Source organism: Nicotiana sylvestris, chromosome 7, assembly GCF_000393655.2.
Source record: "Nicotiana sylvestris chromosome 7, ASM39365v2, whole genome shotgun sequence".
Lineage (NCBI taxonomy): Eukaryota > Viridiplantae > Streptophyta > Magnoliopsida > Solanales > Solanaceae > Nicotiana > Nicotiana sylvestris.
The window spans coordinates 8,688,072-8,707,805 of NC_091063.1; the positions used below are offsets into that span (position 1 = coordinate 8,688,072).

The 19,734-nt window shown below is 35.1% G+C and overlaps 1 protein-coding gene across 5 annotated transcripts; it reads left to right on the forward strand.

Moving 5' to 3' along the window:
* The first annotated feature begins 385 nt into the window (after positions 1-385).
* Positions 386-4,884, forward strand: LOC104217788 (uncharacterized). Of its 5 annotated transcripts, none has more exons than XR_011401222.1 (8): positions 386-478; positions 599-895; positions 1,798-1,891; positions 2,812-2,930; positions 3,087-3,194; positions 3,288-3,383; positions 3,459-3,782; positions 3,900-4,884. XR_011401222.1 is itself a non-coding variant. In XM_009768112.1 (8 exons), the coding sequence occupies exons 2-7, from the start codon at positions 599-601 to the stop codon at positions 3,513-3,515; spliced, it is 771 nt and encodes a 256-aa protein (XP_009766414.1). In that variant the 5' UTR covers positions 386-478; the 3' UTR covers position 3,516; positions 3,610-3,887. The 5 variants fall into 5 exon arrangements, 4 of the variants coding, with proteins under 4 accessions (XP_009766414.1, XP_009766415.1, XP_070008830.1 ...); XM_009768112.1 differs by lacking the exon at positions 3,900-4,884 and having other exon boundaries at positions 3,459-3,516; positions 3,610-3,887; XM_009768113.1 differs by lacking the exon at positions 3,900-4,884 and having other exon boundaries at positions 3,459-3,516; positions 3,629-3,887.
* Positions 4,885-19,734: the final 14,850 nt, after the last annotated feature.

A 19,734-nucleotide genomic window follows, 5' to 3' on the forward strand; every position in this document is an offset into this window, starting at 1 on the left:
AAATTTAAAAGTAAAACACCTCATAATCAAATTTCACATCATGGGGGTTAAAGTTTCGAACTTCAATCATCTGTCACAACCTAACCAACAAATGTGTAAAACAAGAATCCAAAAATATGCATAGTTATAGCTTAATTGAAACCAGTTTTGAGAAATATATACTCCATTTATCACTTTACACAAATAGTATTTGACTAAGCACAACATTTAAATAAATAATTTTGAAACGTGTCGTTTTAACCATGAGATTTATGTAGCTATAAGAAAAAAAAAAGAACATTTAATATTCAATTAATATAATAAATTGATTAATATTAAAATAGTGACACATAAAGGGAAATGGAAAAATAAACTTTGTAATTTAAAATATATAATTCATGTTTAGCACATGAATTAAAGTTTCCGGAACCAAACCGTCAAACATTCTCTTGCCAACTTGTGTCCCATTGATCATCAGTTTCAGTTAGCTCCCCTTAAGGTAACTCTATTCAATCATCAGTACTATTCAATAATCAGTAATAAATCAGAACAAAGAATCATTTGCGCTTTGCTCTGGTTTCATTTGTTGGTTTTTTTCGCTATTTGGTTTAATTATCAGATGGAATCGAAAGATAGAGTTGGAGAAATAGACCGGTTAGAGAGGGGTTTGTTAGTGGAGCATGTCTCAGAAGAAGAATCCGAAGAAGAAGTTGTTTATACGGCGTCGTTTGAAGAAGCTGAAGATTATTTCGTAAAATATCAAACAGCTCGATGGGTATTGTATTCGTTCTTGCTAATATTAGCATGGGGAATAGGGCTAATCATGTTGCTTTACTTGCCCCTTCGGAGGTATATTTTGCGCAAAGATATCCGCTCCAGAAAACTTTATCTTACTCCCAATGCCATTGTTTACAAAGTAGAGTAACTCCTTTTTCCCCCAAAATTCTTTTTTCTTTTACTATTTACTGCCTCGTTCTTAATTTATCTGATGATGTTTAATTGTGCATGAAGTTTTACAGCTTGTTTGAGTGGTTGTTACCTATTGTATCCTATCGTATTATTTGTTTTGATCGTTAGTTAAATTTTATTGTATCGTATCATTAAGTCTGTCATTACGTAACGATGAAAAGTGTCGCTTTGTGCAATGACAGATTTGGTGTGATGGCGACGTTACCTTGGTTTTTACTCTCATCTTGTCCTTCCTTATTATTAAATAATCATATTTTATCATTTATTCTACTTTTTATATAATATTTCTACTTCGTATCTTATTTTTTTCTTAGTAATATTGCAAGTCTATTCTTCATATTGTTGGCGTGTGACATCATGAAATGAAGGCAAATGATACAATCTATCCAAACGTTGTATTCGTCAAATAATACAATAAAATACGATACACTATGAAATGACATGTAACAACCATCCAAACAAGCTCTTAAGAAAGAAAGAAACCCTTTTATTTGTGTGATCATTGAGGGTAAATTGGGAAGGTTAAAGTTATATTGTTTCTAAATATAGAAAGTTGTCATTTTTTTGGGACATACTTAAAAAGAAATACCTCACATAAATTGGGATGGAGAAAGTACTTGTTTTGCTTCTTTGACCGTGTACCATATTGATGTGTGCATGTTAATGTATAAAAAAGATAATTTTTTTGTACACCCTTATTTAATCCATTTGTGCTAACTTGCAATCTTCAGTTTTTGTGATCTTGGGCAGTTTGATTAATTAGCTTGATATTATGCTATTATGTACCATGAATGCAAATGTGACTTTTACTTGAATTGCATATAGTAAGATTTTCTGCATCTGGTATAGGTGACAAAACCAGTTCCATTTCCATGTTTTGGGGATTTGAAGAAGGAGAAATATGTTTTATTGCCATCAGTTGCTGACATTATTGTTGAACAAGGTAAAAGTGACTTTCTTACTCTGCTGATTCTGCTGTTGGTATATGTGGTCTATTGCCAAGTTGACGTCTTTTTGAATTTTCTAGTTGAGATGGCATCCCCCAAGAGAAATTTTTAGATGGATATTATTTATTTATATATGTTCCCAAATGAACTTGGATGTGTTTACCTTTTATTGATGACTAATATTTCTTAGCCCAAGAGTGTTCAAGTTACCCATGCATGAAAAAGGAGAATATTTCAGGTTCTCATTTCATGGATTCGTTGAAGTTCCTTTTTGATCCTTACCACATGAAGTGACCCAAATGCACCTGACTTTCTCCTAAAATAAGTCATAGTAGCTAATACGACGTGGGCCTTCTAGATGCTCCTGGATGTGAATCTTGTGACAAATTTTTAAACTTGACTGGGAGGATACAAGAGAATTTTAATAACTGGCTGGAGCTTTTTGACTCGACCTACAATGTGGTACTTAAAAGAAGTGGAAAAAGAACCCTTACCACAATCGTCTAGTCGTGACATTCAATAATGGTTAGTATTGAATATCGATCTTTTGCTTAATCTCCTATGGATCTGATAAAAAATTAAGGATCAAAAGTACAAGTAACAGACCAAATGGAATGCTTCTTTCTTTTCGAAAGAACGGAAAGTGACAACAAAAATTAAGGACAGGAAATTCATCTTTTGGTTAAAGCTTCACCATAATCTTTCTCTGTTATTTGGTCAACCAGTACTTCATCAGGTGCATAAAAGCTCTACTGCTTGGAGGCATTTCTTTCTGGATAACTTCTTGTGGATTATCATATCAAAAGTCTGCAAATACAGATAACAAACACTTGCAGAAATGCACTTCTGTGATATCTTTCAGTTTTAGGCTTGGTACAACCAAAACTTGAGACTTCTGAATTGATGTAATTGCCAGGTTACTTACAGTCCCTGTGTGGGGTATATTCTGTAAGAATTGAAAATGTTGGTGTGAGAAGGTCCCCGAGTGATGATCTCCAAATCCAAGGAATTGCAGATCCTCTTGATTTCAGGAAGGTATGCTTTACCTCTAGTTATTAACTTCTTGTTAATATTATTTTCTCTTGGAGAGATACTAATAATTCCTCCTTAAGTGAGCTTGCTATAGGTTTGAGAATTGTGCCGTGAATCTAAGATATATGTTGACTTGTGAACCAATGATTCGTTTTCTAGGCTGTTCTAATGCGACTATCAAATCTTAGAAGTGAAGCATTCTCTAGACAAGCTTCAGCTGTTGATGATACTTCGAATTTGAGAATCGGTTATTCCTCTGCTGCTTCGGTATGTTGTGACTAGAGCAAGTCTTTTGTGTTTCTCGATCTCTTTTCTGCATTTCCAATAGCAAATTCTTGGTCTCATTTTTGTGATTGGCAGATGTCCCCATCGAGATCCATCAGACCTGATTCTATATCTCATTCGGGAGACCTTGCTGTATTACAGAAGCTGGAAGAAGTTGGGAGTTCCGTTAAGGTAAAAACAATACAACTTCCCCTAAATCAACATGAGTGTCTTCTGCTATCTAGTAATGCATGGGATTTTGTTCAGAGGGTTCAAAATCTGATTGAAGAACACCACTTTCAAACACCAGAACATCTGGCTTAAGGTAAGCGCGTGTACACAGGAAAGTCATATAATTCAGCGGCCAACTCTGTTCATTACTTTCGATGGTTATATCACTTTGTTATTAACTGCACAGGCGCATTTGTTCATTCCAGATGCTTGGCAAATGAGTTAGGATGTTTCTCTAGGAAAACTACAATTTCAGATGCTTTTTACTATGTGGGGTTTGCTTCCTCATTCCGTAGCAAATTTTGTTTGCTCAGAGTAGCTTTTTTGGAAGAAGAATTAGGTTGTCTCTAGTCAACATAGGTAACTCATTCAATTAACTGTCTCATCTAGAGTTTAAAAAATCATTTTGCTGTGTTTATTGTGGAGATATCTGCTGCAATAAATTACATCTCATTCGTACTTGAATACTTCTTTCAGACACTGCTACTCCCCATACATATAGACTGACTTTTGGAGTAATTGGCAAAGCATTATTGTGGTATTCAATCACCCAGTGATAGTGATGGCGATGGAGACAATTCAAAATAATTTGGTTAGTGCAATTTAATGCATTATGAGTCTTCATAGGATGACCCCATCAATGCAATAGTAGGTAGATTCATCAATGTGCATTAGATTTGGAGGTCATTCCCGGAGTCCGAAACTGAAATGATGTCTTTTTGGGCATAAAATACGTTTATACACTTAAAAAAAGTTACATTTTTACCTAAAACAACAATTTGGGCCCACTAAATATGTTCTGCAGGACTGACATTTGTTTGTTAGTGTAAAACGTATTATAATACTATGTTTTACTTAAACGTAATATTATACTGCGTTTTACACTAACTTTTGGGCCCACCAATAAGTGTTCCGCGGATAACTGACATAACAATAATTCAAAAAGTCCGAAACTGAAATGACGTATTTTTGTACTTAAAATACGTTTATACTGCGTTTTACTTTAACGGAAAGTTAGCCATTAAAGTAAAATACAGTATTATACTGCATTTTACTAAAAAATTAAATTTTTTTATAGGAAAACGCTATATAGTATTACGTTTAAGGAAAACGTAGTATTATACTGTGTTTTCCTTTAATAAAATATAACCCCTCCTTCTTCCCCACGACAGATCTTCCATTTTTAAAAAAAAAAAAAAAACCCTCCCCCACCATTCTGCTGGTCCCCCCGAATTGGGCCCCACCCGTCACACAAAAAGTGAAGAGCGTAGGTCCCGCATACAACCCAAGCCTTGGATTCCTTCTTTCGGGGTCAAAATTTCAAATTTCCGATATTTCAAAAAATATAAATCGAGGTATTTCGATTTAGTTTATGTCGAAACTCGTAGAGCATATGCATATTTGTTTTCTTGAATGTGTTTCCACGTTGATTTATGTTATGTTTGCGATTAAATTTGTATGTTATTTTCACCCGGATTAAATTATTAGTGTATTAAAAAAATAGTTAAAACTTGAGAAATTGTTTTTATTGTTAATGAAATTATTCACAAATATATTTTACTGTTTTATATGTAATTTCGTGAATGTTATGTTCATATGTTTGTTGTTTTTATTTAGTTTAAATTATTTATTTGCTTAAAGAATAGTGGCCTTTTAGCGTAGTAAAATATAGAGCTTTTTAGCGTAGTAAAATATAGAGTCTTTTAGCATAGTAAAATATATAGCATTTTAGCGTAGAGTCTCTGTAGTTTAAGTATGTACTAACTACAAACTCTATCCAATTACACTTTATAAAATTAATTATTTAATTTATAAAATAAACTTACAGAACTAACAAATTAATATATGTTGTCAAATTAAATATCGAGCGTGAAACTCATAGTTGTATACCCTGTCCAATTAAAAATTAATTATTTAATTTATAAACTAACAAAATTCTAAAAATATTGAAATTGACACACAAAAGAATTAAGGATAGTTTGGTGCTACTGGGCCTCAAATATCTAGCCTGGAACCCATATCTAATTACTCTGTCCAATTAAAAATTAATTATTTAATTTATCAAACTAACAAAAATTTAAACTTATTGAAATTGACACACATAATAATTAAGGATAGCTCGGTGCTATTGGGCCTCAAATATCGAGCCTGGAACCCATAGATAATTACTCTGTCCAATTATAAAATTAATTATTTAATTTATTAAACTAACAAAATTTTAAACTTATTGAAATTGACACATATAATAATTAAGGATAGCTTGATGCTACTGGGCCTCAAATATCGAGGCTGGAACCCATAGATAATTACTCTGTCCAATTCTAAAATTAATTATTTAATTTATTATAACACACAATTTTAAAAATATTGAAATTGACACACATAATAATTAGGGAGAAGTGTACGGTTAGCCACTAATAATACATGTATTTACTTTTAAGTCATTGTTTAAAATGTCTTTAGCCTTTAGCCACTGCTTTAATAAATTTTAACTGCCCGGACAAAAATACTCTTCTGCTCATGTCCTTAACTTTTATACTTAACTTCAGGACTATATGTCATTAATTTTTGACTTGGAACTCTAAGTTCAGGACTTCAGGACTACATGTCCTTAACTTTTGAACTTAACTTCAGGACTACATGTCCTTAACTTTGAACTTGTAACTCTAAGTTCAGGACTACATGTCCTTAACTTTTGAACTTGGAACTTAAACTTCAGGACCAAATCTCCTTAACTTTTGAACTTGTAAGTCAAAGTTAAGGACCTATTGGGTGTGTTTGGTATGAAGTTTTCAATTTTTTCCATGTTTGGTTGGCTAAAATGTTTTGGAAAACATTTTCCTTATCAATTCATTTTCCTCCAATTGGAGGAAAATGTTTTCCTTATCAAGAGAAGGAAAACATTTTCCAAAGCTCCTTCTCAACCTTCCCAACTCTCACCAACCCACCCCACCCCCTCTCCAAAAAAGTTTTTTTTTTTAAAAAATTTCAGTTTTTCCGTTACCACCCACCCTACTACCCCTTCACCCCTCCCCCCGCCAAAAAAAATTACCTTAAGTTTTTTTTGCAATTTTAAATTTCTGTTTTTTCATTTTTCTACACCACCCACCCCAACTCCCCCCTCCCCGCACAAAAAAAAATTTACTTTTTTTTTTGTAATTTAAATTTCTGTTTTTTTTACTGCCCACCTGCCCCCCTGCCCCGCCCTACCGAGAAAAAATTTAAAATATATTTTTAATTTTATTATTTATTGGTTTAAAAGCTCAAAATTTTACAAGTTCCAAAATTATGAGTTCGGAGGTTTATGTGTTTGGAAGTTTACGGGTTCGAAATTCCGTGGTTTTGAAAGTTTAGCGGTTCGAAAGTTTATGAAATTTGTGGGTCCGGAAGGTTGTTGGTTTGAAAGTTTATGGCTTCATGTTTATTATATCTAAATTATTTATGAATACTCTTGAGAAGTCATTTTCCTTAATTTGGGTACCAAACACCGGAAAATGAATAAGATTACTATTTATTTTCCAAGAAAACATTTTCCGTTATACCAAACACACCCATTGTCCTTAACTTTTAAACTTGTAACTGTAAGTTAAGGACTGTATGTCCTTAACTTTTGAACTTGGAAGTCAAAGTTAAGGACCTATTGTCCTTAACTTTTGAACTTGTAACTGTAGGTTAAGGACTGTCTATCCTTAACTTTTGAACTTGTAACTATAAGTTAAGGACTGTCTGTCCTTAACTTTAGAACTTGTAACTGTAAGTTAAGGACTGTCTGTCCTTAACTTTTGAACTTGTGTCCTTAACTATTGAACTTAACTTCAGGACTTCAGGATTACATGTCTTTAACTTTTGAACTTGCAACTCTAAGTTCAGGACTTCAGGACTATATGTCCTTAACTTTTGAATTTAACTTTAGGACTTCAGGACTATATGTCTTTAACACAAGTATCTTTGTCCTCAATTTTTTGGCTTTTTACCATATTTTTCCTTATCTGTTGTTTAAGAAAATCTAAAAGTCATTTTTTTAGAAAACCAAAAGTCACGTCCTTCCACGTCTGTGATTATTATGAGTGAATGGTTTACCAGGCAATTCAACTCCTGAAAGCAGACACAAAAGAAAATGAGAGGCTTATAAAATTTACATGATTAATGCATTTCGTTTCTTCTATTCAAAATTGGATTTCATATATGAAAATAATGGAAACACTCATACGGACCCTAGATTGCCATTGCAAAAGGAGAAGTGGAGCTGTAAGGAATGAATCTGAAAATGGCGTATTTCCGTTTGGGAAGGAAAGGGTAATACTACCTTTTCATATTAATTTTAATAGACTAGTGGCTACTTTTGTTCAGCATTAAAAATGATTGATAAAAAGTAAATACCACTTTAAAAAGTGGCTACCTCACACAATTTTTACTAATAATTAAGGATAGCTTGGTGCTACTAGGCCTCAAATATCAAGCCTGGAACCCATAGATAATTACTCTGTCCAATTATAAAATTAATTTATTAAACTAACAAAATTTTAAACTTATTGAAATTGACACACATAAAAATTAAGGATAGCTTGGTGTTACTGGGCCTCAAATATCGAGCCTAGAACCCATAGATAATTATTCTATCTAATTATAAAATTAATTATTTAATTTATTATAACAAAAACACATAATTAATATTGTTTAAATTGTAGTAGACGACATGGACTTGCCGCATGTGCATCCTGGACCAGCCGCGGATCAGATATTAGTGTTACAGGGCGACCATAGGTCCGCCTATGTATGGGAGGGACATGTATTGGATCAGACTCTCCGCGCCAGGAGACCGGACGACTTGTGGGACTTTTTGAGGGGGAGAGCTTTCCATGCCTGCGTAGTCCATTGCCTGCGTGCTACGGGCTTCCTTAAGATTTTTGAGATTGGGCGGATGTAGCTCGACTGGTCTCTCATCACGGAGTTGATAGAGTGGTGGCGACCAGAGACGCACATTTTTCACCTGCCCACTGGAGAGGCCACCATCACGCTTCAGGATGTTCAGGCTTTGTATGGGTTGCGTGTTGATAGACTGGCCGTTGCACTGCCCCAATATATGAGAGCTATGACGCGTCCCCAGTATTTGGATTTGCTGGGGCAGTATACTGGTTTCAGACCACAGGGTGAGGCTGCAATTAGAGGGGGCAGTCGCATTTCTGTGACAGCTATCAGACAACATATGGAGGTATTGCACCCCGACATTACCGACGAGACAGAGGATCTCCATATTGACCGGTACACGAGGTTGGCGTTGTTCCTTCTTTTTGGGGGTGTCTTGTTCCCGAACACTTCGGGAAATCTAGTGAGTCTGCGCTTTCTGCATCATCTGCATCAGCTAGATGAGTTACCCCAGTACAGCTAGGGTGTTGCTGTTCTAGCATACCTGTACAGGAGTATGTGCCGAGCGAGCAAGGGCACCCAGGTGGACATATGTGGTTTTCTGTCGCTTCTACAGGTGACAACATTTTCGAATACTCTGTTCATTACTCAATTCTATTGGTGGGCTCAAAAGTTAGTGTAAAACGCAGTATAATACTATGTTTAAGTAAAACGTAGTATTATAATACGTTTTACACTAACAAACAAATGTCAGTCCTGCAGAACACTTATTTGGTGGGCCCAAATTGTTGTAAAACGCAGTATTATAATGTGTTTTAGTAAAACGTAGTATAATACTGCGTTTTACTTTAACGGCCAACTTTCCGAATTCAGAGTAATGAACAGAGTATTCGAAAATGTTGTCACCTGTAGAAGCGGCAGAAAACCACATATGTCCACCTCGGTGCCCAGGTTCGCCCGGCACATACTCTTGTACATGTATGCTAGAATAGTAGCACCCCAGTTGTACTGGGGTAACTCATCTAGCTGCCGCAGATGATGTAGAAAGCGCACTCACTAGATTTCCCGAAGTGTTCGGAAATAAGACACCCCCAAAAAAAAAAGGAACAACGCCAACCTCGTGTACCGGTCAATATGGAGATCCTCTGTCTCGCCGGTAATGTCGGGGTGCAATACCTCCATATGTTGTCTGATAGCTGTCACAAAAATGCGACTGCCCCCTTTAACTGTAGCCTTACCCTATAGTCTGAAACCAGTATACTGCCCCAACAAATCCAAATATCGGGGACGCGTCATAGCTCTCATATACTAGGGCAGTGCAACGGCCAGTCCATCAACACCCAACCTATACAAATCCTGAAGCATGATGGTGGCCTCTCTAGTGAGCAGGTGAAAAGTGTGCATCTCCGGTCTCCACCGCTCTATCAACGCCGTGATGAGAGACCAGTCGAGCTACATCCGCCCAATCTCAAAAATCCTAATGAAGCCCGTAGCATGCAGGCGATGGACTACGCGGGCATGGAAAGCTCTCCCCCTCAAAAAGTCCCACAAGTCGTCCGGTCTCCTGGCGCGGAGAGTCTGATCCAATACATGCCCCTCCCATACATAGGCGGACCTATGGTCGCCCTGTAACACTAATACCTGATCCGCGGCTGGTGCAGGATGCACATGCGGTAAGTCCATGTCGTCTACTGCAATTTAAACAATATTAATTGTGTGTTAAGTTTAAAATTTTGTTAGTTTTATAAATTAAATAATTAATTTTTAATTGGACAGAGTAATTAGCTATGGGTTCCAGGCTCGATATTTGAGGCCCAGTAGCACCAAGCTATCCTTAATTCTTTTGTGTGTCAATTTTAATATTTTTAGAATTTTGTTAGTTTATAAATTGAATAATTAATTTTTAATTGGACAGAATATAAAACTGTGAGTTCCACGCTCGATATTTAATTTGACAACATATATTAATTTGTTAGTTTTGTTAGTTTATTTTATAAATTAAATAATTAATTTTGTAAAGTGTAATTGGATAGAGTTTGTAGTTAGTACATACTTAAACTACAGAGACTCTACGCCAAAAGGCTCTATATTTTACTACGCTAAAAAGCTCTATATTTTACTATGCTAAAATGCCACTATTCTTTAAGCAAATAAATAATCTAAACTAAATAAAAACAACAAACATATGAACATAACATTCACGAAATTACATATAAAACAGTAAAAGATATTTGTGAACAATTTCATTAACAATAAAAATAATTTCTCAAGTTTTAACTATTTTTTTAAAATACTAATAATTTAATCCAGGTAAAAATAACATACAAATTTAATCGCAAACATAACACAAATCAACGTGGAAACACATTCAAGAAAACAAATATGCATATGCTCTACGAGTTTCGACATAAACTAAATCGAAATACCTCGATTTATCTTTTTTGAAATATCGGAAATTTGAAATTTTGACCCCGAAAGAAGGAATCCAAGGCTTGGGTTGTATGCAGGATCTATGCTCTTCACTTTTTGTGTGACGGGTGGGGTCCAAGAATTATTTTTTTTTAATCGGGGGGTGGGGACCAACAGAATGGTGGGGGAGGTTTTTAAAAAAAATGGAAGATCTGTCATGGGGAAGAAGGAGGGGTTATATTTTATTAAGGGAAAACGTAGTATAATATTACGTTTTCCTTAAACGTAGTACTATACTGTGTTTTCCTATAAAAAAAATTAATTTTTTAGTAAAATGCAGTATAATATTGCGTTTTATGTAGAAATGTAACTTCTTCTTTTTTAACTGTATAAACGTATTTTAAGTACAAAAATACGTCATTTCAGTTTCGGACTCGTCATTCCCTGCGGTGTGAATGAAAACAACTCCAAGAAAAATACTTTTATCCCATTAGCATGCAGTCCCTCAACTATTCCAGAACAAGAAAATGACATTGTATAGTTGCTCTCAAAATAATAGCCGAAAAAGTGTATTTGCGTATATATATATATATATATATATATATATACAAATTCTATACACTTTTTCAGTTACCAAATATAAATAATTTTTGTGCGCGGGATAAAGGTGAAAAAAGCTCATGCCAAAATCCATGTAAAAATAGAGTAAGATGACATTGACACCAAGAAGGTTAACGTTATACTTAGATACAAAAGTTTATTCAGTTTATAAGATTATGTTGGATAGACTTTTTAGAACCATTGTTTAAATTTTGACCTTATTAAGAAAAGTCTATGGGAAAAATAGCCGCATGTTAGAATTTTTGAAGCACACAGGTCAGAAGTCGAAAAGCGGTTCTCGCAAAATTTTTAAGCACCAGGAATTCAGCCACCTCAATGTTAGAAAAATTATGGTCATCCGTCAAGATTTGCGGCAAAATCATGACGATCATTATATTTTTCTGTATTGTGGGTGAAAATTTTAGTGATCATGATCATAGTCAGGAGGATTTTGTCACAAATCCTTACAATCATAATTTGGTGAAATTATGACGAACATTCTTTAAAAATTGCGCCGGGCTATTTTTTTAAAAACTTTTGTTGCCGGAGTCAAAAAATCAACAATGGCACAAAAATATCCTATTTGTGTCATCCTTCCAAGCATATTCAATTTTTAATTTACAATGAACCAAACATCCATTAGAAACTCCATATGCACTAAATAATTTAATGATTAATAATCTTTGTATTAGAATCTCTACGTTATAATACTTGCCGTATTTTCTCCACAAACCAAACAACCCCGAAGGTTATTATTATGGCTTAAGCTAGGAAAGATTATTCTGATACGTTGCAAAAAGAAAAGTAGAATTTAATTGAGTATAAAAATAGAATAATGAGATATTATGGATAATTGGATATCTTAATTTCCAGCGGTGTCATTGTGTTTGGTTCACGTGATCCTTTTTCCGGTTAGTTTAATAGTCTCTTTGGCCAAGTTAAAGGTTTTTTTTTTTTTTTGTCAAAAGTATTTTTCTTAAAAAAAAAAGTTAGAGATTTTTGACCAAGCTTTTTGAAGGGAAAAAAAGTGCTTTTGAGTAGAAATAGAAGCAGCTTATGAAAAGCAAAAAAAAAGTAGTTTATCCCCAAAGGCATTTTTGAGAAAAAATACACTTAAAATACTTTTTAAAAGTTTGGCCAAACACTAATTGCTGCTCAAAAGTGTTTTTCAAATTGATTAGCCAAACACAAACTAATTTTCACCTGAAGTACTTTTTTGAAAAACACTTATGAAAAAAATACTTCTCCAAATTTTAAAAGTTTGGCCAAACAGGTTATAAGTCAGTTAACAAACAAATCAATTGATTTTTGTGTCCTTTTATCAATTATCATTGTCCTAGCATTTCTATTTTCTGGCCACAAGTTAATTGATTCCAATCTCCATAAGGTCTTTTGTTTGGACAACCCCCTTTACCACCTACTGTTAATTCCTTCAATTTTCTACATTTATAGGTGATGGTGGGTGCTTATTTTCCTGATTCCTAAGTACTATTTGCTCTATTTCAGAACCACTAGTAACCACCAATATTATTTTTCTAACTTTGGTGTACAGAAGAAAAGATGGAAAACTAAATGTTCAAAAATATTTTTAGGTATTAGAAAGTCAATGGCCCTATTGAGGGATTTGGACATTGCATGACCGATAAAAGAAAAAAAACGCCCCCTACCAGATTTTTTTTAGACAGAATGACCTAAATGGTCTTGTGTCACCTTGTTCAAAATCCATATTTTAAATCATTCTGACCGTGTGTATCTCACTTGCTTGACGTGAATGATACATCATATTCCATGTCATATCCCTTCTCCATTCACAACGAGAAGGTGGAGGGGAGAAAGAAGAAGGTGGGGAAGGGAGAAGCGTACGTCAGAAAATAGTTGCCTAAAAAAACCTTCCAACATCATAAATCACATTCTTCATGAAATCTATTAACCTAGACATTACAATTAGAATTGTAAATTGAATCATGAAGCAACTTTAACTTAGGATAGGACCCACAAAACTACCAATAAATAGAACTAGTAAAGTACTCCCTTTGAATTCCCCATGAGTGAAAATAACAGAAAACGTCAAGTGCAGTCCCTTGCCATCTAACTGTGAATTTATGTACATGCCTTGAGCTCTACCAATCTCTTTGGACTTTGGATCTACACCTTCAGTTACTGGATCATACACGGCAACCATTGTTGCATCCCTATTCCAAATGCAACTTCTTTGAAAAAGAAGAACTAGTATAAATTCCAGAACATATCAGCCATGAAAAGTAGGAGGGGAGAAGCGTACAGGGGAACAAAAAGGGAGGAGGTGTTGTTGGGTGTGGGGGTGACGAAGAAGCGTACTGGGGAACAAAAAGGGAGGGGAGTGTTGTTATGGGGGGGGGGGGGGGTTACAGTGCGGAAGAAGAAGAAGCGTTTGGGGGAGGGTCACGCTCATTATCCGCGTGAATTACACTCACTTTGTCCGATTCAACCATTATTTTGTCATATGTGCTTGGTCAATGGTCAGACGGGTTTAAAGTATAGATTTTGAACAAGTTGAAGTCTCTGAATGAAAAAAAAAAGTAAAGTAGAAGGACCGACATGATAAAGTGACACAAGTATAAGTGTCATTTAGGCCATTCTTTTTTAATAAAGAGGGACTTAAGTAGACTCTGGCCGCTTTCTTGAAAGTAATTGATAGACACTTAATTTTTATAGAACAAGCTGGCGATAATCATCCCCCCCCCCCAATCAGTAGGATTAGTACATAGTAAATGATAAGCTAGCTAGAAACATAGGCATAATTTACTATGTTTTGACTCTCTTTAATTTTTTAGTATATTTACTTTTATATACTTTAATACCCTTAATAAAAATTCTGGTGAGTTGATGGGGCACTTGCAAACCTGCTCTCTGCTCCCACTCAATGCAACATAGAGGGGTGTGCTACATTAGTGTAGTTCCTATGAGACCACAAATTTCCTATCACTGTTGAATACTACTCCCCCATGCCTGTCTATTTTAATTATTGCAGTCTCTTTTACAAGTGCCTTAAGAAACTATTGATAAGAGTGCTTTTTGATTATCATACTCTTGTTTAATACTCTTATGGTTCATAATAAGTGATATTTTTGTTTTTTTATTTTGTTCAAAATAAGTAGTATTCATTTACATAATCAAGAAGGAATTAATTTTATTTTTTCAAAATTTACCCTTATTTACATTTCCTAATAAGTCAAAGTAACAATATGCAAATTCTAATAAAGGGTAATTTAATTAATGCATCTTTTTTTTTTTCTAAAAGTTCGTATTTTCTTAAGGGGTGTGCCAAAGACTAAAAAGTCACTTATTATAGACCGGAGGGAGTATTTTTTACTTTTAAGTTTTCTATGCTATGTACTCAATATTTTTACTTTCAAGAACATTTAATACTAAGCAAAATATAAATAAATGTTATAAATATATTATATTATGGATGTTCATTTAGTACTCCGTTGTAAATAAGCTTCCTGAAGAAGCTTATCCATATGTGACTCCACCGTAAATATGTTTATCTATTTAGTATTATATTGGAAATAAGCTTCCTGAAGAAGCTTATCACATCGGTACCCGGTTATGGATAAACATTACCCCCAGTAGAAGTTTATCCATACCGGGTATAATAAGCTTATTCATTCAGTACTCCGTTATGGATAAATATTGCTCTCAGTAGAAGATTATTCATATCTGGTATAGTAGCAGCTTACACAGCAGCTTGTAGCAGCAGCTTACAGAGCAGCTTCCTTTCTTCTATAAATAGAAGAGATTTCAGTTCATTATGTACATCAGTTTGAGTTCGAATAATATATCAGTTTCTCTCTATACTTGTCTTTACTTTACAGTCTTTATTTTATAACACGTTATCAGCACGAAGCTCTACCATCTCAAGCAAATATTTTGAAAGTATCTGAGGTAAGAACTTTCTTTTCCTAAATAATGTCAAATCTTTCTAAACTTGAATTTGTAGCCCTGGATATATCGGGCAAAAGCTACATGTCTTGGGTGCTTGATGCTGAAATTCATCTTGATGCGATGGGTCTGGCAGACACCATCAAGGATAAAAATCAGGCATCAAACCAAGACCGTGCCAAAGCAATGATATTCCTACGCCATCACCTTGATGAGGGCCTGAAAATGGAATATCTCACTATTAAAGATCCAGTCATACTGTGGAATAATTTGAAAGATAGATATGACCACCTGAAGATGGTCGTTCTTCCACAGGCACGTTATGATTGGACTCATCTAAGGCTACAAGATTTTAAATCTATCAGTGAGTATAATTCTGCTATGTTCAGAATTATTTCCCAATTAAAATTATGTGGTGATAATATTACTGATCATGATATGTTGGAGAAAACTTTCACCACTTTTCATGCCTCGAATATGCTCCTGCAGCAGCAATATCGAGAGATGGGATTTAAAAAGTATTCTGAACTTATCTCACATCTTCTTATAGCAGAGCAACATAATGGGCTATTAATGAAAAATCATGAAAGTCGACCTATTGGTTCTTGTCCATTCCCTGAAGTGAATGAGACGAACTTCCACCAAGCTAAACGTGGAAGAGGTCGTGGCCCCAGTCGTGGTCATGGCCGTGGTCGGGGAAGAAACCCCAATCATGGTAATAATAATGCACCAAAGAAGCCTCCTCACCACCAGCAGTGGAAAAGGAAGGAACAAAAGCATGAAGCGGTGCAAGCGCCAAATGCAGAAAATGCATGCTATAGATGTGGAGGAAAAGGGCACTGGTCACGTACTTGTCGTACGCCAAAGCACCTGGTTGAGCTTTATCAAGCCTCCCTGAAGAAGACAGAGAAAAATGCTGAAGCAAATTTTATTTCTGAAGATAATTTAGACTTCATGCATTTGGATGTAGCTGATTACTTTGCACTCCCAGAAGGAGAAATAAGTCATGTAATCGGTAGTGAATCTGTAGAAATGTAAATATTTTAATTTTTGTTGTTTGTAATAGATAGTATGGTTATGTAATTGTTGTACATAAATAAAAGTTATGCTTTGATAATGATGTTTACTATAATATATTTTATTTATGTTATTTTGAAGAATATGGATAATCCTCAAATTATGTTTGGATCAAAGACAAATCATGAAGATATTTGTGTTATTGATAGTGGAACAACTCATGCCATATTCAACGATCAGAAATACTTTTCTTATTTGCATAAGGAAAAAGCAAATGTTTCAACAATTTCTGGTAATATAAGTTTGATTGAAGGCTCCGGAAGAGCCATAATATTTCTGTCTAAGGGAACAAAACTTATTATAGACAATGCATTGTTCTCCTCCAAGTCCCGAAGAAACTTGTTGAGTTTTATAGATATCCGCCGAAATGGGTATCATGTAGAGACAATAGATGAAATGAACAGGGAATATCTTTGTATTACAAAGAATATTTCTGGCCAGAAATGCATTGTAGAAAAGTTACCAACTTTATCTTCTGGCTTATACTATTCAAAAATTAGTACAATTGAAGCACACTCTATCGTAAACCAGAAGTTTACGGATTCAAATACTTTTGTGCTTTGGCATGGCCGTTTGGGCCATCCCGGATCAATAATGATGAGACGAATTACTGAAAATTCGAGTGGGCATCCATTAAAGAACTTGAAGATTCTTACAAATGACGAATTTTCTTGTGATGCTTGTTATCAAGGAAAAATGATCACTAGACCATCACCGATGAAGGTTGGTATTGAATCCCCTGCCTTTTTAGAGCGTATACATGGGGATATATGTGGACCTATTCACCCACCAAGTGGGTTGTTTAGATATTTTATGGTCCTAATAGATGCATCTTCAAGATGGTCTCATGTGTGCCTACTATCATCTCGCAACCTGGCGTTTGCAAAGCTATTAGCCCAAATAATTCGATTAAGGGCACAATTCCCAGATTATCCTATAAAGGCCATTCGCCTTGATAATGCTGGAGAATTCTCATCTCAAGCTTTTGATGATTATTGTCTATCAGTTGGGATAAAAGTTGAACATCCTGTAGCTTATGTTCATACTCAAAATGGCCTTGCAGAGTCATTTATTAAACGCATGCAATTGATAGCAATACCACTACTTATGAAAACAAAATTGCCCACTACTGTTTGGGGCCATGCTATCTTGCATGCAACATCACTTATCCGTCTCAGACCGACACATTATAATAAATATTCTCCGTCACAATTAGTTTTTGGTCATGAACCAAATATTGCCCATCTACGAATTTTCGGATGTGTTGTATATGTGCCAGTAGCACCACCACAACGTAGTAAGATGGGACCACAGAGAAGGATAAGAATATATGTTGGGTTTGAATCACCCTCTATTATTCGCTATCTTGAACCATTGACAGGAGATTTATTTACTGCTCGATTTGCAGATTGTCGGTTTGATGAAACAAATTTCCCACAATTAGGGGGAGAGAAAAAGGAAATCAAAAGAGAAATTGTGTGGAAAGTTTCATCATTATCTCACTTTGATCCCCGTACCCCTATATGTAATCAGGAGGTCCAGAAGATCATCCATTTACAGAATATAGCAAATCAAATGCCAGACGCATTTACTGATTTGAAAAGGATAACTAAGTCACATATCCCAGCAGAGAATGTGCCTATCCGAATTGATGTCCCAGTAAGACCATCTACTAGCATGAGAGCTAGTGAACCTAAAGCACGCCTGAAGCGTGGTAGGCCTTTGGGTTCTAAGGATCGAAATCCTCGAAAAAGAAAATCGACAAATGATCAAAATGATACTATGAAGGGATCTCCTGAAGAGACCCAAAATCTGATTAATTTTGAGATTCCTGAAGAAATCAATGAACCCGAAGCTCATGTGAGTGAGGAACTTTTAATAAGTTCGAACGGTGATGGGATTAATTTAAATCGATTTGAAATAGTGGTGGATAATATTTTTGCATATAATGTTGCACTTAATATTATGCAAGATAGTGAGGATCTTGAACCTCGATCTGTCGAAGAATGTCGACAAAGATCTGATTGGCCAAAATGGCAAGAGGCAATTCAATCGGAATTGAAGTCACTTGCTAAAAGAGAGGTCTTTGGACCAGTAGTCCAAACACCTGCTGGTATAAAACCAGTTGGTCATAAATGGGTTTTTGTGCGAAAAAGGAATGATAAAAATGAAGTTGAAAGATACAAAGCTCGCCTTGTTGCACAAGGATTCTCACAACGACCTGGAGTCGATTTTGATGAAACATATTCACCTGTTATGGATGCCATAACATTTCGATATCTCATCAGTTTAGCACTACATGAAAAGCTTGAAATACATCTAATGGATGTAGTTACAGCTTATCTGTACGGTTCACTTGATAATGAAATTTATATGAAAATTCCTGAAGGATTTAAAATGCCTGAAGCAAAATCTCAGGAAATGTATTCAATCAGATTACAAAGATCTTTGTACGGTTTAAAGCAATCTGGGCGCATGTGGTATAATCGCCTTAGTGAATATTTGCTGAAAGAAGGTTACATAAATGATGTTATTTGTCCATGTATTTTTATAAAGAAAATGGCATCAGAATTTGTTATACTTGTTGTTTATGTTGATGACATAAATCTTGTTGGAACTCCAGAAGAGCTTCAAAAGGCAATTGAATATCTTAAGAAAGAATTTGAGATGAAAGATCTTGGAAAGACAAAACTTTGTCTTGGTCTGCAAATTGAACATTTATCAGACGGGATCTTTATCCATCAATCTGCCTATACAGAAAGGGTCTTAAAACGCTTTTACATGGACAAAGCGCACCCATTGAATACACCAATGGTTGTTCGATCACTTGAAGTGAATAAGGATTTGTTCCGACCTACAGAAGAGGACGAGGAACTCCTTGGTCCCGTAGTACCCTATCTCAGTGCAATTGGTGCACTAATGTATCTTGCTAATGCTACAAGGCCTGACATAGCATTTTCTGTTAATTTACTAGCAAGATATAGTTCTTCTCCTACACGGAGACATTGGAACGGGATTAAGCATATATTGCGATATTTAAAGGGAACTCTTGATATGGGTTTGTTTTATGCTAACAAAGATAGTGCAGACCTTGTTGGTTATGCAGATGCAGGTTATTTATCTGATCCCCATAAAGCTCGATCTCAAACCGGCTACGTATTTACATATGGAGGTACTATCATATCATGGCGCTCCACAAAGCAATCTATTGTTGCTACTTCTTCAAATCACGCTGAGATAATAGCTATTCATGAAGCAAGTAGGGAATGCGTATGGTTGAGATCAATAATTCATTTTATTCGAGAAAAATGTGGTTTGGAATGTGAGAAAAGACCCACAATTTTATACGAAGACAATGCTGCATGCATAGCCCAATTGAAGGGAGGATTTATAAAAGGAGATAGAACGAAGCACATTTCACCAAAATTATTCTACA

What these genes read in the sequence shown, in the direction of transcription:
- LOC104217788 (XM_009768112.1), top strand. Translation starts at nt 599, where the DNA reads ATGGAATCGAAAGATAGAGTTGGAGAAATAGACCGGTTAGAGAGGGGT. An exon ending in ATCCTCTTGATTTCAGGAAG is followed by an intron (nt 2,931 to 3,086) that starts GTATGCTTTACC and finishes TTCGTTTTCTAG; the next exon opens with GCTGTTCTAATGCGACTATC. An exon ending in AAGTTGGGAGTTCCGTTAAG is followed by an intron (nt 3,384 to 3,458) that starts GTAAAAACAATA and finishes GATTTTGTTCAG; the next exon opens with AGGGTTCAAAATCTGATTGA.